This window comes from Argiope bruennichi, chromosome 7 (genome assembly GCF_947563725.1).
Source record: "Argiope bruennichi chromosome 7, qqArgBrue1.1, whole genome shotgun sequence".
Lineage (NCBI taxonomy): Eukaryota > Metazoa > Arthropoda > Arachnida > Araneae > Araneidae > Argiope > Argiope bruennichi.
In genome coordinates this window covers 74,438,694-74,456,999 of record NC_079157.1, presented here as the reverse complement: position 1 = coordinate 74,456,999, position 18,306 = coordinate 74,438,694, and the positions used below count along the sequence as shown (strand labels likewise).

At 30.6% G+C, this 18,306-nt stretch overlaps 1 protein-coding gene across 5 annotated transcripts in view; it reads left to right on the top strand.

The window, feature by feature from the left end:
* The window catches only part of LOC129976302 (rho GTPase-activating protein 45-like), a 289,876-nt gene that overhangs the window by 151,649 nt on the left and 119,921 nt on the right, over nucleotides 1-18,306 (top strand). For 4 of the 5 annotated variants that reach the window (XM_056089800.1, XM_056089799.1, XM_056089798.1 and 1 more), the window contains exon 2: nucleotides 17,227-17,527. In XM_056089800.1, the coding sequence (XP_055945775.1) occupies nucleotides 17,278-17,527 (250 nt within the window). In that variant the 5' untranslated portion in view covers nucleotides 17,227-17,277. Of the gene's footprint in view, nucleotides 1-16,218; nucleotides 16,357-17,226; nucleotides 17,528-18,306 lie in introns of those variants that run through there. The other variant, XM_056089801.1, reaches the window with a different exon arrangement.

Below are 18,306 nucleotides of genomic sequence, written 5' to 3'. Positions count from 1 at the left end.
AATTTTTTCTGTATTTTTTAAATGAAATACGTCTTGATCTTTAAGATGAATTTTTAAAACATATAGAGAAGCACCATCATATTTTAAACTTGTGTGTCTACTTTAGTTCAGTTTTATAGGTGCTACTGTGCTCCGACGTGAAGAACAAAGGTTATATGTATCAAAATATAAAATCCAAAATTCGCCTTTAAAATTTTTTTATTGGATATTATATGTTGTATTTGATATTACGATACAAATTCTCATCTTCATGACGAATTTATAAATCGTACCAAGAAATATTACCATTATTAACAAAACACCAAAAATTAAAGAGCTAAATAATTGATTTGTTTACTTTTATACAAAACAGGATCTCCATCATATATAATCACAGGTGATGCCATTCCAAACATTCAAATGCATTTAAAAAAATCTATTAAAATAAGTATCCATCTCACTTACAAAAAAAAATCATATAATTCAATCCAACTTTCCCTCAACTAACTAAATCAAAATAAAGAAAAATTAAGGGCCAATTAGCAGTTTATAAAAAGGTGTTATAATCAGCACAATGCATTCTTTATACTGTCTTCAGCCGGATTCGAACAATGCAAATAAAAGGTCTTTGATCACCGCCATGCTATTGTCTCAACGCTTCACTAAACAAAAGAGAAGGAAATGTCCACTTAATAGAACCGTGCGCGTCGTTAAATGGTCACTGGATATCCGACCTCGGACCTTAACAACCGAGAAAGTGATCGCAGATGGATTGCTGCCGATGCTCGTTGTAATAAGGGGAGATCGAACCATCAGAGCGTGACCTTGATGGTGGTTTATAGGTATCAAGGACAACACGGGGAAAAAGAACTAAAGGTGCAGTGACTTATTTTTTAAAAAAAGTTTAGAGTTGCTATTACTTTTTATTTCTTTAACTCGACATTTTGTTTAATATCCATGTTTCAGACCCTTCCAAGTCAGAAAAACATATCTTTGGAATCACGTCTGACCGTCTGTGAACACGATATTCTAAGAAAGTTTTGAGCTAGACGGATGAAATTTGGGGTACGGTCTTTGTGCCAGATTTGTAGATTTTTGTCAGATTTTAAATAAAATTCATTCCGAGGAAGTCTGCATTTGCCTGTCTAAGAGAAACAATATATCACAGAATGTCAAAGAATTAGGAAAGTAAAATTTGATATGCAGTTTTTGCATCAAAATATAGATTCTTTTCAACTTATTGAGCCAAATTTATCAAATATATTTTCTTTAACTCGATATTTCGATGAATATTCACGTTTCAGATCTGCATGAGTCCGAAAAACACATTTTTGGAATCACTGCACCAGATTTGTAGATTTTTGTCAAATTTGGCATGAAATCTATTCTGAGGAAATCTGTGTTTGAATGTTCAAGAGAAGTACTGTAATTGCAGAACTTCGAAGAACTAGTGAAAAGCAAATTGGTATGCATGTTTAGCATCTAAAATATGAATTCTTTTCAAATTTTGAACAAAATTTGTCAACAAGGTTACCGTATATCGGTTTATACTTTTGCATACATATAAATGCAAAAATTCAAAAACATAAGGACTTAATGAAATTTTGTATGTAATATTGGGATTACATTTGTAATTCTATGCCAAATTTTGGTTTCAGTTAGTCGGTTAAAGGGCTTTCAAAATACAAATTCAGTCTCAGGTACTTGAGCATTAATCACATGCAAGTGATAGATTCAATAAAAATGTTAGATCCCCGCCTCAAATATCAGTATTTTATAAATATTGCTCATCAATGCCATGCAAAGAATTCTCCACCGTATTCAAGGTCGACAATTTTATATGGAAAGAGATGGATATAATACCTTTTTTAGAGAATATACGAGAACGTTTAGGGGAGACCATTCCAACTAATTAAGATTATACCCATTTATTTTTCTGATAACTCAGCAATGTTAAAACCAAAATTGTTGATCATTGCAATGTTTTGGGCTTAGTTTGTAAACATAAGTTAAATTCTATCTGCCTGTCTACACGCATTATGCAAATATAGTTACTGAAAAAACGCAATCGTATAAATAGATGAAAAATGGTGTATATTTTTATCATCTGGATATCATGTCTGTAATAAATTCCGAATTAAAACCATAGACATTTAATATCTACCTAATTTAGTTTAATTTCAAATTTTTAATCAACATTAGCGTGATTTTGTATTGAACTTCATAATTTTGTGACGCTATCAAATGACACCTGGGCTGGTACTTCAGCTGTCCAAACTTGTACACCACACCAATTGGACATTAGGAATTCAGCATTAGCATGCTGCATTTTATGATAATCATTCCTTGTTGTGTCTGTCCTATTACTACAGTAACATCTAATATTTTTCATGAAATGTTGTTTTTTGTGAATATCTTTGTGTGTCTTATTTATACAAAAATACCTATTGATACTCATGTAATACTGGCTTTTATGCGCCTCATTTTTATTTATGGCTTATTATTACTTTTTTAAAATAAAGTTTTAAGACTAATATTCTTTTTCATCACAGTGCGTTATGAAAATCACGCCGCACAGCATGCAACGGCGAATATAAACAAGTTGGAAGGAGATACATAAATAGCCTAGAGCATTATTATGCTCCTATTCTTCGAATTAGAGGCTTGAATTCCCTTGTTTTCATATTTATATGCTGCATTCCATATATCAGAAATTGCTAACCAAAGAAGAACGAGAAAGATATATTAACGAGCGGAAGTGGCCACCCCAAAATTTTCTCGCATACTCTAATAAACTTGCCATGCCCAGAGAACGCCTTACATGGCAGTGGTATATAATAGTTATAAAATATTAAACTTTGTCGTGAATTTAGCATTTTTACCGAATGTATCGTGTCATCCTTGGCGAGTTATTTGGCGATTAATCTCTGGCATGAGTTATCAGTAACTGAAAATCGAATATGTGTTTTATAATCGTTTTTCCCAACCGATTGAAATAAAAAATTTGACACAAAACTGTAGGTGAAGTCACAAAATCCTATACTAGGTTTGGTGTATTTAAGTCATTGTGTTTTTTGTTTATGTTTCTGAAAGCACATACCGACAGACAGACAACTCGTAGTTGAAATTGACACAAAATTTGCCAAATGTTTATACCATAGATGTTAAACCTGTGCACCGAATTTTATCTATCTAGATCTCTTTGCTTTTGTAGTTTTCGCGTTAAATTATATTCGGACAGACGGGCTTCATAAATGACACTCAAAATTTGATACAAATCTGCAAATTTGGTTTAAAGACTGCATACCAAATTTCGTCCATCTAGCTCAAAGCGTTTTCGAGTTATCTTCTTCACAGACAGAGATAGATGGACTTTTTCAAAAATGTGTTTTTCAAACTCATGGAGGTATAAAACGTGGAGATTCGTCAAAATCTCGAGTCCGAATCTTTAGACGCTAGTGCTATACTTTCTCTATACTATGGAGAGGGGGATGCCAGCTCAGGTGTCGTCCTCGTCATCTGACCGCGGTTCAAAATTACGAGGTCCGTCCCAAAATAGCCCTACTGTTGCTTTACAACGGGACGTTAATATAACTAAACTAAACTTCTCTATACTATGTATATAAGAAAGTAAAAAGAGTTGGTATATGGATGATGTTTGAAAAGAAGAATTATATATTAGTTTTATAGGATTTGTTTATTCATCTTTAAATTAACTAAATCGTGCAATTTCATAAATTTTTGCTGTTGGTCAACTTTCTGATTCGGTGCTAAAAACTGGAAATGATTTTGAGCTCTTTGATTAAAGACTTACTGTTTTCATAATCTCATATCAGTTCATTCAACTTTCTATTATGAGTCATAATACTTATGAGCAATACCTTAGTCATCGTCTCCTTTCAGTGCCAAATACAAAAATTTCATAAATAACCAAATATGTCTCTAATGACAGGACGCTTTTTCTATGACATTTTGACCTATTGCAGAACAAAATGCAGAGCTATTGTTCACATTCGTTCATTATGAAAAAATAAATATTTCCAATGTTTTTTATTATTATCATTATTAATAATCTATCATGACTGGTATAATTTAACTCGTATCATTTATTTGCTTGAAGTCTATACTAAAACTCTGAATGCTTTCTTGCACAAAATGGCAAACGAACACATTTGGAAAAAGTTTTGTGGAATTTTTGCTCGATTTCCATTTTGCGGAAGCCATAACTCACTGGTATGTTTTAATGTTAATGATATATGTGCTGTAAATAATAGTACCTAGTAATTTTTAAATAGATTTATTTTATTAAGAAGATATTTTTTATCATTTCCTCTTTGTTTTTATGATAGTTTATGTGTTTTGACAATTTATTTGGATTCTTTATTTATTTATTTATTTATTTTTTTGTTAAAAAATCATTTTAGAAAACTTATCTATTTTTGAGAATCCTACTTTTCATAGTTATTTAAAATTCATGTGTGTACATTGAATTTTATACAGTGTGTGAAAAAAAAATCCGCACATACAATCGTTATATTTGCATTTGTCTTCCAAATGTTTGAATTTATACTAAATTGAAGGTAAATTTTAAATTCATTCGAATTCTTTAAGGGAGATTTATTACTTATGAAATAAGTCACAATTAAATTAATCATAATGTTTTCCTTTTTTAAAGAATTTAATTGAGTTCTTTTGAAAAATATTAAGCAATTTAAATATAAATAATATTTTAGTCTTGTTTAAAATTAAACTTTTAAGTTTCTTTAAAATATGTTAGCATATAAAAGTAGTTGAAAAAAATTTTGAGTGTAGTAAGAAATTTAATTTTATCAACTTTTTTTTCTCATTCCCTAAATACATCATTTAAACAAACTTTCACCAATTTTTGCAAAAATAAATAAAATCTTAAAATAATGTAATTACATTTTAAGAATTTGTAAAACTGTTGTAATATAATAAATAAAATAATTTGCAGGTTTTTGAATATTCTATAAGCAGGTAACATTGTATTACGAAAACGTGGTAGCGACTTTCTTTAATTTTCAAAATATAAAAATATTAGTATATGTATTCTTATAAATAATAGGTTTTCAAATTTATACAATTTTTTTCGAATAAACGTAATTTGTGACAAATAATAATTATAATAATAATTTGTGAAAAATAAACATAATTTATGATAAAAATCTAAAAAAAGTGAAAACGTAAATAACAAATTTCTGTTATTTACGTTAAAAAAGTCGTGTAGAAAATACGTCACTTGGTTAATTTTTTTAACCTTCCAGCGGTCGTGTCTTCAATATTGACATGAAATGTCACATTTATTTCTTAGATACACTATTATAATATATAAATTTTTAAAAGGTTAATTATTAAAATCATATTTATTTTGGTGTAATTTGTTTTTCTGCCTGGAGGCACTTCGGTCACTTCTTCAAAAGTTAGTTAGTTCTGCTTTTCATTCCAACATTTTTTAGTTTTAGCTCGCTTTGTAAAAAAGAAAGTAATGCGCTATTCGCGCAACTTTCCTTTCATAAGAACACTGCCAACTTTCGTAGATATTTCCTTCTTTCTTTATTGTTTGTTGAATGAATAATTTAGCTGGTGATTGCAGCTGTTTTGAAACAAATTTTTTGAAACAACAACAAAACGAAGATACAACAAACACTAACTTCAGTGGACGCGCGTATTTGAAATAGCATATTCGCAGCTCTATTAACACCTTGAATTCCAAATGATGACTAACAGTTCGTAGAAATCAGCTGCAAGAATTGCCTTTATTATAATTTCGTAGATATAAAACGAAAAAAAAAAAAAAAAAAAAAAAAACGAAATTTTTTTCTATTATATCCTATCACATACGCACTCACGCTAGAAGGCTATCGAATCTTTTGAGTGATATAAATTAAAAGAATTACCCAAATATTTTTGCAACTTCGCGATGAATAAATTCATGAAATATATTGATATATTTATTCCTAAAGAAATTGTAGAATAACCTAATTGAGTATTTAACTAAACCAATAAATAAAAAGCATAATTATGTACTGAAACTGAAAGTGGTTCTTTCAATTGATACTTGACTTGAAATAGAAATAAAAACAAGGGGATCTTAGGATAATTGCCTTCAGTTCATGCAGTTCATTTTTGGCAATGAATCACAATAGTGACGTAAGGCAGAAGTTTAAAAGAGCTAGAAAAGAAAACTGCATGGTTAACAGAATTTGATGAGCAGCCTAAAGGTCTCTATAATTGTCGTTCGCATAATCAAGAAAAAGAAACTCCCTCACAGAAGCAGAATAGATGGAAAAACAAAGAAGTTGAGAAAAAGTTGCGTTGAAGAGTGACCTTGATTTGTTTGATTGCAGATGTTCAGGTGTTTGTTTTAACGAAGTTGGTTAAAAATATCACTCATGCTTCTGAAGGATTTTGTTTTATGAGTCATAAGTCAAGGCATTCGGTTGTCACGGTATTATAATGAACATATTATTGAAAGAAAAAAAAAAGAGAATGAGCATTCATAACGTTAAAATTATGTTTTTCTTTGCCAAATTTTGGTTTCAAAATAATTATTTTTTTCAAAAATGACCATTTTATAATTTTTATAAATAGAATAGAATGTATGCTTTAGTGTTTGCGCGTTTAAAATCTTTGCTCCACCACCATACTTGGCTTTAATATAACATAAAAACGCACTTCGTATTGTTTTTGTGATACCTTCCAATGGTTAGTGTTATCAATATCTAGTCTCCCCCCCCCCCCTTTGCCCTTTTATCCCTGCTTCTTCACTGGACTTGTGAAGAAAAGTCACCAGGTAGTAGAAAGAAAAAAAAAACAGATGGTAATTTTTGACATTTTTTTTTTCAGTTTTAGTTTGAAAGTTTAATTTTAAAAGCCAAAAATGTTGTGATAAATGTTTATAAAAATAGCTAAATGAAGCCTTAAGGATCAAATACAAGCAATGTTAATGGATTCGAAATTAATTGAATTATGAATAACTCGACATTGAAATATGAATTATGCGCCATCTATTGACATCATTTCAAACTAAAAGTTTACTTACTAAATCATTTTCATTTCTTGCGCTGTTTCATTGCCTTACTTTAAATAAAACATATAATATCATTTAGAATAATTGGAAAATAAAAATTATTGATCCTTGAAAGCCAGTTGCCCTATTAGAAATTTCACTACGTAATATCTGTAGCAAAAGCAACAAAAGCAACAAATTCTGCTCATTTTTCAACAATTTCGAAAGGCATTTTTGCATTTTAACATAGCGATTTTTTGTTTCTATAGATAAATGGTGAATTTTCCTATTGTATTCATGTCTTTTTATTCACCGTTAATGATTACATTTTAACTTTCTCGTATATGAAGTATTCTAAAAAAGAATTATTGTAATCGTAAAAAAATTCGAACTCAAAATTTTGACAAATCGCCAGGTTTCAGACCTCACTGAATTTGAAAAACACATTTTTATAATTAATTATACCTGTCTGTCTCTGAAGACCGTAACTCATAAACGCTTTCGACTAGGTGGGTGAAAGTTGGTATGTGATCTTCATACGAAATTTGTAGATATTTATCAAATTTTGAACAAAATTTATTTTGAGAAAATCTCCCCCCCCCCCCCCAACTATCTCAATACTATCAAACTTAATATCCACAGGACATAAAGATCTAGAACCGATACAATTTGGTGCACAGATTTAGCATCAAAATTGTAGATTTGTCGTTATCAAATTTTGAAGCAAATCTTTCAAAAAGTTGACCGTCTGTCAGTCTGTATTTTTGCATGTGTGTAAATGCAATGACTTAAATGTAAACTTGTGACTGCAAATGTAGTTCTACATCAAATTTTTTCTTCAATCGGTCTGGGAAATAGGCGCCCGCAATACATATATGATTTTTAGATGTTTCTATATCCCAGAAATCCATCGCAAAAAGCAAAATAATAATAAATAAATACTAAGAACGTTTTATAGAGTCAGTAAAGACGCTAGATTCACGACAAAACATTCACGACAGAGATTTGTACTTTGTAACTATTGTCCGCTATTCCCACGCAAGGCATTCGTAATCTTACTCAAGGTCTACAATTTAAACGCCAACCCGTGTTCTGGACGTCCCGGGTTCGAACCCTGGTTCAGGCATGAGTTTTACCCTATGTTCTGTCTGTGAAATGTGTCAAAGAGCTCCTTTGTAAAAAGGGGCTGTGCTAGCGAAGGTGTGAGTGTCATCTTCATATGAGCTAAAGTCAGACTTCTACCCTCTGGTGCTCAGGGGTCCTTACCCTCAGAAGCTACTGCACCCCTCTTTCCATGATCTCTTGGACTTGGTTTGAATTGGAGTTCAATCCAAGGGGGATAAGCAACAACAAGAACAATTTAGCTGAGGGTGTTTTTATTTTAGAACTTGTGAGATAAGTTTGGATAGACAACTTCAACTGGTTTATATATCATATTTTTCTCAAAAAAATATATAGGAAGTTGGCACTGACGATTTTTGCAAAAGTGTTTATTAGTAAAAAGCATTGAATATTCTTAACTGCTGTCTTTACAAGATTTTAGAAAAGTAAAAAATAATTGGTTTAACTTTTTCTGTAAAGATGTAGGTGATCTATTATCATTTTGAAAATAGGGCAGTGATGTAGCAATTGGAAGATCGGCCAGGCTAGGAGTGAGTAAATACCGTGGGCGTCATATTGGGTATTAGTGTTTGTCTGCCTCTGTTTAAGTTAATCATAATGAGTGAGTAAAATTTTAATACATTTCTCCACTGTTATTTTTGTTTTGTAAGCTACTGATTGTGTCTCTGGAAGATAAAATATTATTCTCTTAGCTATACCACGGATAATGAAATGCAAAACCACCTTTATCCTTCTTAGAAAGAGGATTTCTAATTGGCGAAGTAGCATTTTATAACCTTAAAATGGGGAATATTTTATTTTAAAATGGGGAATAACGTAACGGAATTAGACAAAGAGGAAATTAGGGCGTTTCGATATCGAACCTTCCAATCCACTGCTTGACAATTCTGACCGTTTTCCTCATTCACGATTAATTTTGGATTGATGGTATTCTACTGAGTAACGAGGATAATCGTATATTTCTGTCTTAAATAATGCTAGTTCTATCGTTTTAGTAAAATTTGCAGAGATAATAACAGAAAATTACAGTAGTTTCAAAATTGCACTTGAGACAAAAATATTTGTTACATTTTTTTCAATTTTTATGAAATTAAAAACTTTTTTCTAGGGTTTAAAAAAAATTGAAATTTTTGTTTATAAAGAAAACAAAGTAGTAGTCCCCACTTAAATTCACAATGCCGGATCTTTTTCTCTTGTTGGCGCGACTTTTAATACCAAATGCATTTTTATATTTTCGTTTAGGCATCCTAATTTTTTTTTATTGGATTCATGTTGTGTTGCCATTGTATGTAATAGCGTGATGATAGATGAATGAAAGACTGAAATTGTGTGACAAGGATCCTTTTCTTTGACATGTGTAGAAAAAGCAGACAAAGAATAGTTTAAATGAAGATTTTTTTTTTTCAAAAAAGAGAGAAAAGTCATTTAAGGTCACAGGAATCATATGTTAATGCGTTTTATAATCATAAAATTGATGTCTTTTTTGTAGTTTTTTTTTTTTTTTCAAAAATTTCTTTATGTGTTTACCGATACACATTACGGGCATATCGCTTTTCATTATTTATTTTTTTCATCAAGATTACATGATTCTGATGGCTAAATTTATTTGTTATTCCACTAACAGAAGCTTTAGTAGGAAGCCTTTGTTAATGTTTAAGGTAGGAGATCTTTAAAAAATTTTACTGCTGCCAATTATGAATAGGTTTAATTTTAAAGATGATTAATTATTCTTTATAATATTGCTGGATTATGTTTTCACATTTACAAATTTATTCTTTTGTTTTCATTTTGGAGATTTTGGCAGCAGTATTGTCAAACCAGTGGTGGATACAAGACGTTTTGCAGTTCTATACAATGTACATTTAAGCTCTATACAATGTATTTTTAAGCTCTTTTTTAAATAAATTTGTCAATCTAGTTTTCGCATTTCAACACTTCTTTAACTTAATCAACATTTTAATTATTTATTCTTATTTTTTAATTAAAATTTTGTGAGAATATTATGTCATTATTTATTCAACCACTTAATTCACTATGATTAATGATCTCTAAAGTATTTAATCAAATATTTTATGTAACTTGATCTTAATAGCTTCTACAACAAAATACTTTTAAACTTTGAATTTTGATAAATATATAGTTCTTACAATTTTAGAAACCGTGGTGATATTCAATTTATTTTACTATGCATTTTCCTTAGTTTCTGTCAGTTACTGAAATTTCTTTAAAAATTTTGCTTTTTTTTGTAATATATAACTTTATTAATGTAATATGTAACAACGCTAAAGATCACTTTGCTATTGCACCTTTTAACAAGGTAGCTTAATTTCTAACCTAAAACAAAGTAAAATTTGTCATTTTCTTCATGTTAATTGCACTTTGCTACCTTTAGCCTTTTAACAATGTAACTTAATTTCTAACCTAAAACAAAGTAAAATTTGTCATTTTCTTCATGTTAATTGCACTTTGCTACCTTTAGCCTTTTAACAATGAAACTTAATTTCTAACCTAAAACAAAGTAAAATTTGCCATTTTCTTCATGTTAATTGCACTTTGCTACCTTTAGCCTTTTAACAATGAAACTTAATTTCTAACCTAAAACAAAGTAAAATTTGTCATTTTCTTCATGTTAATTGCACTTTGCTACCTTTAGCCTTTTAACAATGAAACTTAATTTCTAACCTAAAACAAAGTAAAATTTGCCATTTTCTTCATGTTAATTGCACTTTGCTACCTTTAGCCTTTTAACAATGTAACTTAATTTCTAACCTAAAACATTATAAAATTTGCCATTTTCTTCATGCTAATTGCATTTTACATGCAAATTTAAATTTTTAGATTTTTTTCCAAGAGTTAAATAAATATATTGCTTGTTTTCCTGAAATTTGCTTTTACAGCAATGATTTGAGTTGAGAACAAGGGGGTAATTCGAAGTGTAAGGCAGAATTGAAAAGAAATTGTGTGCTGTATAAATAATTGTATGCTAAAAAAAATATTGTGCCAACCTTTAAGAAAAATGAGTTAGTTATAAATTTTCACAGCAATAAACTATCATAATACGAAAATTATTATTATTAGCCATATGGAAGGGGACGACCTGATAAAATTTACTGTCGAACAACACGCCTTAACGTAATGCTGGATTTATACTCGACCAGTAGGTAGCGTCTGTAGAAAGGGATTTGTTTAGTATTAGGGACAGAAAGGGACTGATTATTCCATAAGATAGATTCAGGCATTCCATGCTTAGCTATAAACTGCAATTTCGGCGTCACTGAATTCTTCTTTTTCACTGCATATCGTATTAAGATGATAGATATTTACACAAAGAAACATGGTAAAAAAAGAAGGTCAACATACTTAAAGTTGAAAAACTATAGAAAAGAAATGGCGAATAAAATGAAAAAAAAAAAAAAATCGCAGCAGAAAAAATAAAGATCAAAAAATGTCGGAATTAATCTATGATAAGTGACTAATTTTTTCATGCCACCAAAATGCGTTTGTAGCATTCGCAATACAGTGGCAGTAGAGATCTTGTCCCATTGGGACAATTACTTGCCGTCAATTGAATAGCATTTTTCAGCCTTCCTACGCATGCGCTGCCTACTGCTCTTCTTATAACTGGCCGAATGTGAACTTGGCATAAAGAAGAATCTAGGATATGAATGGGAAAAAGTATGTGAGAGAGAAATTGGCATACATTACTTATTGAAAAAGACCACAACGAATTCTTATGAGCTAATTAAGGCTATAAAGTCATTCTTATTCAATAATGAAATTGTCCTTCACAACTTTCATTATTTAGGTAACGGATCTTTTATTCTTGGTAATATTTTGATGCCAAGTCGATAAGTTTCATCTGTTGTTCTTGGTTTAATGAAAGATTCTTTTTATAAAATAGACAACAATGTAGTAATCTGGATTACTTTTATCTCAAGAGAAATAACGTTTTCATGACATCGTGGCTACCAAATGCAAAAAAGCCGAAACAAAAAAATATTAATCCTTTCTTTTAAGCAACAGCCACAACCTTGTTTTATTTATCAACCCACGGATACCTATCCCAAATGCGCAATCTCTGCATCGCACAAACGGTAATGAGCACAGCATGGAGGGATGTTGCGGCGAATAAGTGCACAGGTGTGTGGGCAACCCGTCTTCCTGCTCGCCAAGGTCTTCGAAAAGATCAACTTGCCATCAACACCGAGTCTGTAAAATGAAAATAAAAATATCCTCTTTATTTGTGTTTGTGGGATTCGTGTATGTAATCTTTTGGCTTGTGTGTAAGCCACAGGATGTGAGCAGGAAAAGTGGAAAAAATAAAAAGGCTTTCCTAGCAGAATTTTTTTTTACTATTATTGTTGTTATCATTATTCAGCTACTGTTGTCTCTTTGTTTGGAATATACCTCGTTTACCCCATTTTTTCCATAAAGGAAATCATTAACAACGGTATGCTGACGTTTTTTGTTTCATATTATAATGGATCAGTAGGTTTAGGATTGAAACTGTTTTTGTAAGTGAATTCATAAGTGTTTGAATTTGGAAATAAAATACTCAGCAGAATCGTTAGTTATAAAACACGCACTCATATGATTACATATTCTTTTTTCTCTTATATTAGATACTTTAAAAGTCCTGCTCAGAAGTTTTTTGTGTAATAATTGCAAATATACTCCTATGCTGTATTTCTTCGTTTCTGAAATCCACGTCTTCTGGTTATTTGATTTTTCATAAAAAATACAGTAGTATTGCTAGCCAACAAATCTGTTGGTGATTGATGCATTATAATCGGCAGATGTTATTATTTATATCACTACATTCAGGAGCCTTTCATTTTTGTAATACTCAGTTTTTGTCTTTTTTTTAATAAATTTTCAATTTAATATTTACTTAATAAAAGTGCATGATTTGATTTGTTTTTAATTAAGACACATTAACTAAAAAATTACTAATTAATTTAAATGGAAAATTTAAATTAAATTTTGTGTGTCTTAGGACCATTAATTTAAAGATATATCTGAATAATTAAATGCAAATCGTCTAAATTTAATATTTGTTTTCCATGTAGGAAAGTGTAGCAGATTTTCTTATTATATTTTTCACCGTTACATCTTACGAATGCATAAAATGCAAATATATGCAACACACTTAAGAAGGCTTATTATTAATTCATTTTTTGAAATCAAAAAGAATGAAGCAGAGAAATTAATAAGAATGAAGCATAAACTTCAAGCTACTTGAAGCTTCAATTTTTAAGAATAAAATAAGACCAATCCTTTAGAACATAAAATTACCGCCATGAGGCCCGGCTGTTTAATTCAATACGAGTAACGAAAAAATAAATAAATAAAGTATTAATCTTTATGTACTTATTATTTAAACTACTAAAATTTCTATAAATTTTAATTTAGAACAAAAGTGAGATGCTTAGCGAAGTGCTTTCTACACATACATAACGTAAAACATTATTTTTAGTTTAAGGTGAAGCCGATGTGAAGTTCATACATAGCTTTATTTTTCTAATTTTATCCATTATTAAGATCTTTGGCACATTTTAGAATTATCGTGGGAAAATAAGAACTCAAGCAATTCCAAAATTAAAGTGAACTTGATTTTAAGTGATTAAGTGTGATGATTAAAATATTATATTTTAAAACATAGATAAATTATATATATATATATATATATATATATATATATATATAATAATGGAAAATATTCGGCGGAATATTTTTCACCTATAAAATTTTGCAATATAAATATTCAACAAAATTTATATTACAATTATATTAAACTGAAACTGGATTATTTTTATAATTTTAATATATACTTGATATGAAGTCTATTTTGGGAATTGATTGTAAATTCATTTTAAATTTGACATTAAGTCCATATTAGATATTCACACTAATTGTTGCTCGATAGTTAATTTCTAAATCGTCAGTGAAAGGCATTTATTTCCAATTGGAAAAATGATTTAAGTGACGAATTATATTTGGTTCCGTTTCAAGCAATAAATATATTACTGAATCTGAATTTTAATATAATAGCTCGGTCCTCTTATCATTTTTAAAGAAATATTCTTGGAATATTAAAAATTATAAAAAAATCTTAACTTGCAAAAACTCTTCTCTCTATTGCATCACACCAATTCTATGCCTATTTCTAGTTGTTGAGAAATTAGCTATTGAACCACAATTAGAATAAACACTCTATGTATTAGAAAAACATTACTAGTAGTTTGATTTTCATTAAAAAAGCACAAACATAGAGTTATGTTTTCTCCTTTCTTCTCAAATATAAAACAGTTCTCTGAAATTGGTTTCTTCTGAAAATTTCCTGAAATATCAACTTTTAAAAAAATTATCTATTGTGATCTAGTATATTTGATTTGAACTATTGCGCAACAGATAAATCAGTCATTTCCAGAATTAAAAATCGCACATTTTTTATTCTAATTAAAATATCATTTTGAAACTACATTATTCAAATCATTTGATAATTTACTGTAATCGAATATTCAAGCTCAGCTAAAAATAATCATAAAATTGGCATGAGGGGATCAGTTCTCGAGAGGACATAATCAAAGGACAAAAGTTACTGCGCTAAGAGGACAAAAGGGAATGAGCATTTTTTTTTAACATCGCATTGCTCTTGCTAAATACTTTTCCTTCTGAAAGAAACACAGTAGATTTTAAAAATTAAAGTTTTATGGTGGATATATTTTTTAACACGTAATTATAATTTGATTCTGTTGGATGTAGTTATATCATAAGGATCCATTGCCAAAATATATTCTCAAATACATTTTTAATGAAAAAAAAAGCTTATAAATAACTTAAATGCAGTAGTTTTACCTTCCCGCATACATAGTCTAGAGAAAGTATAGTAATCGTCAAAAAAATTCGAACTCGAGATTTGGACGAATCTCCATGTTTTAGATCACCCTGAATTCGAAAAACACATTTTTGGAAAATGTCCGTCTGTCTGTATGTGACAAAGATAACTCAAAAATGCTTTGAGCAAGACGGTTGAAATTTGTTGTATGGTCTTAATACCATATTTGTAGATTTCTATCAAATTTTGAGCAAATTCCGTTCAGAGGAAATCAGTCTGTCCGGCTGTACGCATATAATTTAACACGATAACTACACAATGAAGGAAACTAGATTGATGAAATTCGATACACAGAATTAAAATCTGCAGTACAGGCACCTATCAAATTTTGTGCCAAATACAACTAGAACTTTACCGTCTTTGAGTCTGTACTTTCAGAAAAAATGTAAGCGCGAAAACTCAAAAACACAATGACTTAAATATATAACAAATTTGGTATGGGATTTTTTCACTACAAGTGTAGCTTTGTGTTAAATTTTTATTTCAATCAGTTGGGGAATGCATGTCTAAAATACAAATTCGATTTTCTGATACTATTAACCGCATACCAGAGATTAATCACCACTCAATTCGCCAAGGGAGACGCGATAGATTCAGTAAAAATGCTGAATTTACGCCAAAAGTTGATATTTCATAACTATTTTACGCCAATGCCATTCTTTGCTATAATACTTGTATTAGGGAGTACACGAGAAAGTGTTTGGGAGGCCACTTTCACTGGTTTTCAAAACTAATTATTTCATTAAAAGAAAAGACTCAAAACTAAAATATTATCATATTTAGATTTCTTTATGGGGGAGGGGAGGAAATAAAAGATCTTTTATCTTCTTGAAACTAACAACCTGAATTGCATACCTGGGTCTCAGATCAAGCTCCAACGAATTTTATCATTTCAGTTACCAATAAAACTCTCGGCTGCGTAATGACGTCCAGTTGCTGCTTTGATTTTTGAAACTCTTTGGATGAAAAGAGAGGATACGTCTCTCACCTCTGTGAATAACAACCTTTTTCAATTAATTTTCCCTTTCTTCCTATTTACCACAATCTGTCGGGTACTAATCGTCGGCGCGTACGTACATCTGCCACATTTCTGGCACGATCCCAAGCCTTCTCTAGGTTAGCGAACACTTGCTTTTTCCGACAGAAAAGCGAAGGACGCACTCATCTGCCATTCAACCTCTTGTCATGCCCAAAGAAAAGGTGATGCATATGTGTAATTTTAGAAATTGACATATCGCTCCAGACTTTTTTCAGTCATTGAAAAATATTCCGTCCAAAACAGTCATTTCGTTCCAGTAGAATTTAGAGCATTGGAGGCTAGCTAACGGTTCGTTGCTATATTTCTCGCTCTTTTCTTATATTTTCTTTCATGTATACTTTGATTAACCCATTCATTGCCATTTACGAGATATCTCGTAGAAAATTGTTGTAAAATTAAGCGTCTGTAAATTTCTCTGGCATTAAATGTATTAAAATGTATCAATTTTAATTTTTCCTATTGGATAGTTAAATTTCAATAATAGACGTCTATATTGATGCTGGAGTCACAGAAAAAGTATCCAAAGTAAAAGCCCTTGTCCTTTTAAAATTTTCCAGATTCCACTTTTTTTTTCTTTTTTTTTTTTTTTCGAAAAATTTTGTCTTTATAGTCAAATTAAGCAAACAAATGAGAGAGCAGAGTGTTAACAAATGATAAATAAAAAATCGACACAAATAGGTATCTCTTAGTTGCTTTTCTGTTTTTTTTTTTTTTTTTTTTTTTTTTGTAACTGTATATTTAATGAATAATATTATCGAATAACTGTGTATTTAATGCACTTTCCACTTCACAAGTGCAATTAAAAATAGAAAAAGTATAAATGCTGTTTCATTTGAAACAGATATAAAATAGAATTTGATATCTCTGCTTAAATTATATTCAAATATTTATTGGGGAAAGATTTTTTTTTCTGCAAAGATGAAAAATTAATGTTTAGTTAATAATAATATTGAAAATGAATTCCTTAGATCTGTTTTTTGGGGTTAAATGAACGGAAATCTGAAATATATTTAACTTGATCATTTGTTTTGATTCAACATTACGCGATACATCCAAAAACAGATGCTGTACTTCTTCAAAACAGGCAGTAAATCTAATTTAATCCGAAATCAAAAATTTTTACTTCATTTAATGAATATCTCTCTTCTTTCTTTCCAGAGCTGTCCGTCCGAAGAGGTGTACACCGTTCGTCGAGCCCCTACTAAACGAATGGACTCCGCCACCCCCACCATCATGCCACCCTCCGCGGGGGAGACCTCGACGGTTCAGAGCCGCAGCGCGAGCGGGGCCAGCGCCACTTCGGCCGCTGCCCGCTCCCTATCCATGAACTCCGTGAGCAGCGAGGGGTCGGCCGAGAGCCACGTTGTGGAGCAGGAGGACATCATCGTCCTCACGCATGATGTCCGAAGCTTTAAAGAGGCTCTCGGGAAGCTCAGGAGAATATTTCACCCTGAAAGAGGTGAGATGATTTTTAAATACAGGGTGTTTATAAAGTCCTGGACCCATTTTGATGTTTAATAACTCATAAAATAATAAAGATATAAACACACTTATGACATTTATTTATGAAATAACTCATATATTTTCCTTTTCAGGTTTGAATATTTTTACTTTTGTAAATATCGTCTGCGCGTGTGGTTAATTTCAGATAATTTCATTTTCCAGTCTAAATATCTGTACTTTTCTAAATATTGTCTGCTTATTAATTGCATGTTTCTCTCTTTTGTTTTTGTCAACTATTGCGATGTTATGTTTGCTTTTGATGTGTTTGTTCTATGTAGTACTTTTGTATGTGATGTTTTATTCGAGCGGATATTAAGGAGAATGCATACACCACAAGAGAAAGCACAGATTTTATGGTGGTTCATAGAAATGAAATCGATAATGCAAGCACAGAGAAATTTCAGAAGAATTTACCAAAAAGATCCTCCATCCAAAAACAGCACCTTGCGGTGGAAAAAGAATTTTCTAGAAATTGGAAGTATCGAAGATAAGAAACGTTCCAGACGTCCTTGCACAAGTGATTTTGATGTTGAGCGTGTCAGAGAGACATTTTTACACAATCCTAGAATATCTGTGAGATCAGCGGCAACAGAATTGGATATGCCAATTTCGACGGTGTACAAGGTTATTAAGAAAAAATTAAGACTGTATGCATACAAAGTTCAAATTGTTCAAGTTTTGGAACCGAACGATAGACCTAGGAGGATGGCCTTTGCAACAGATATGCTAAGGAGG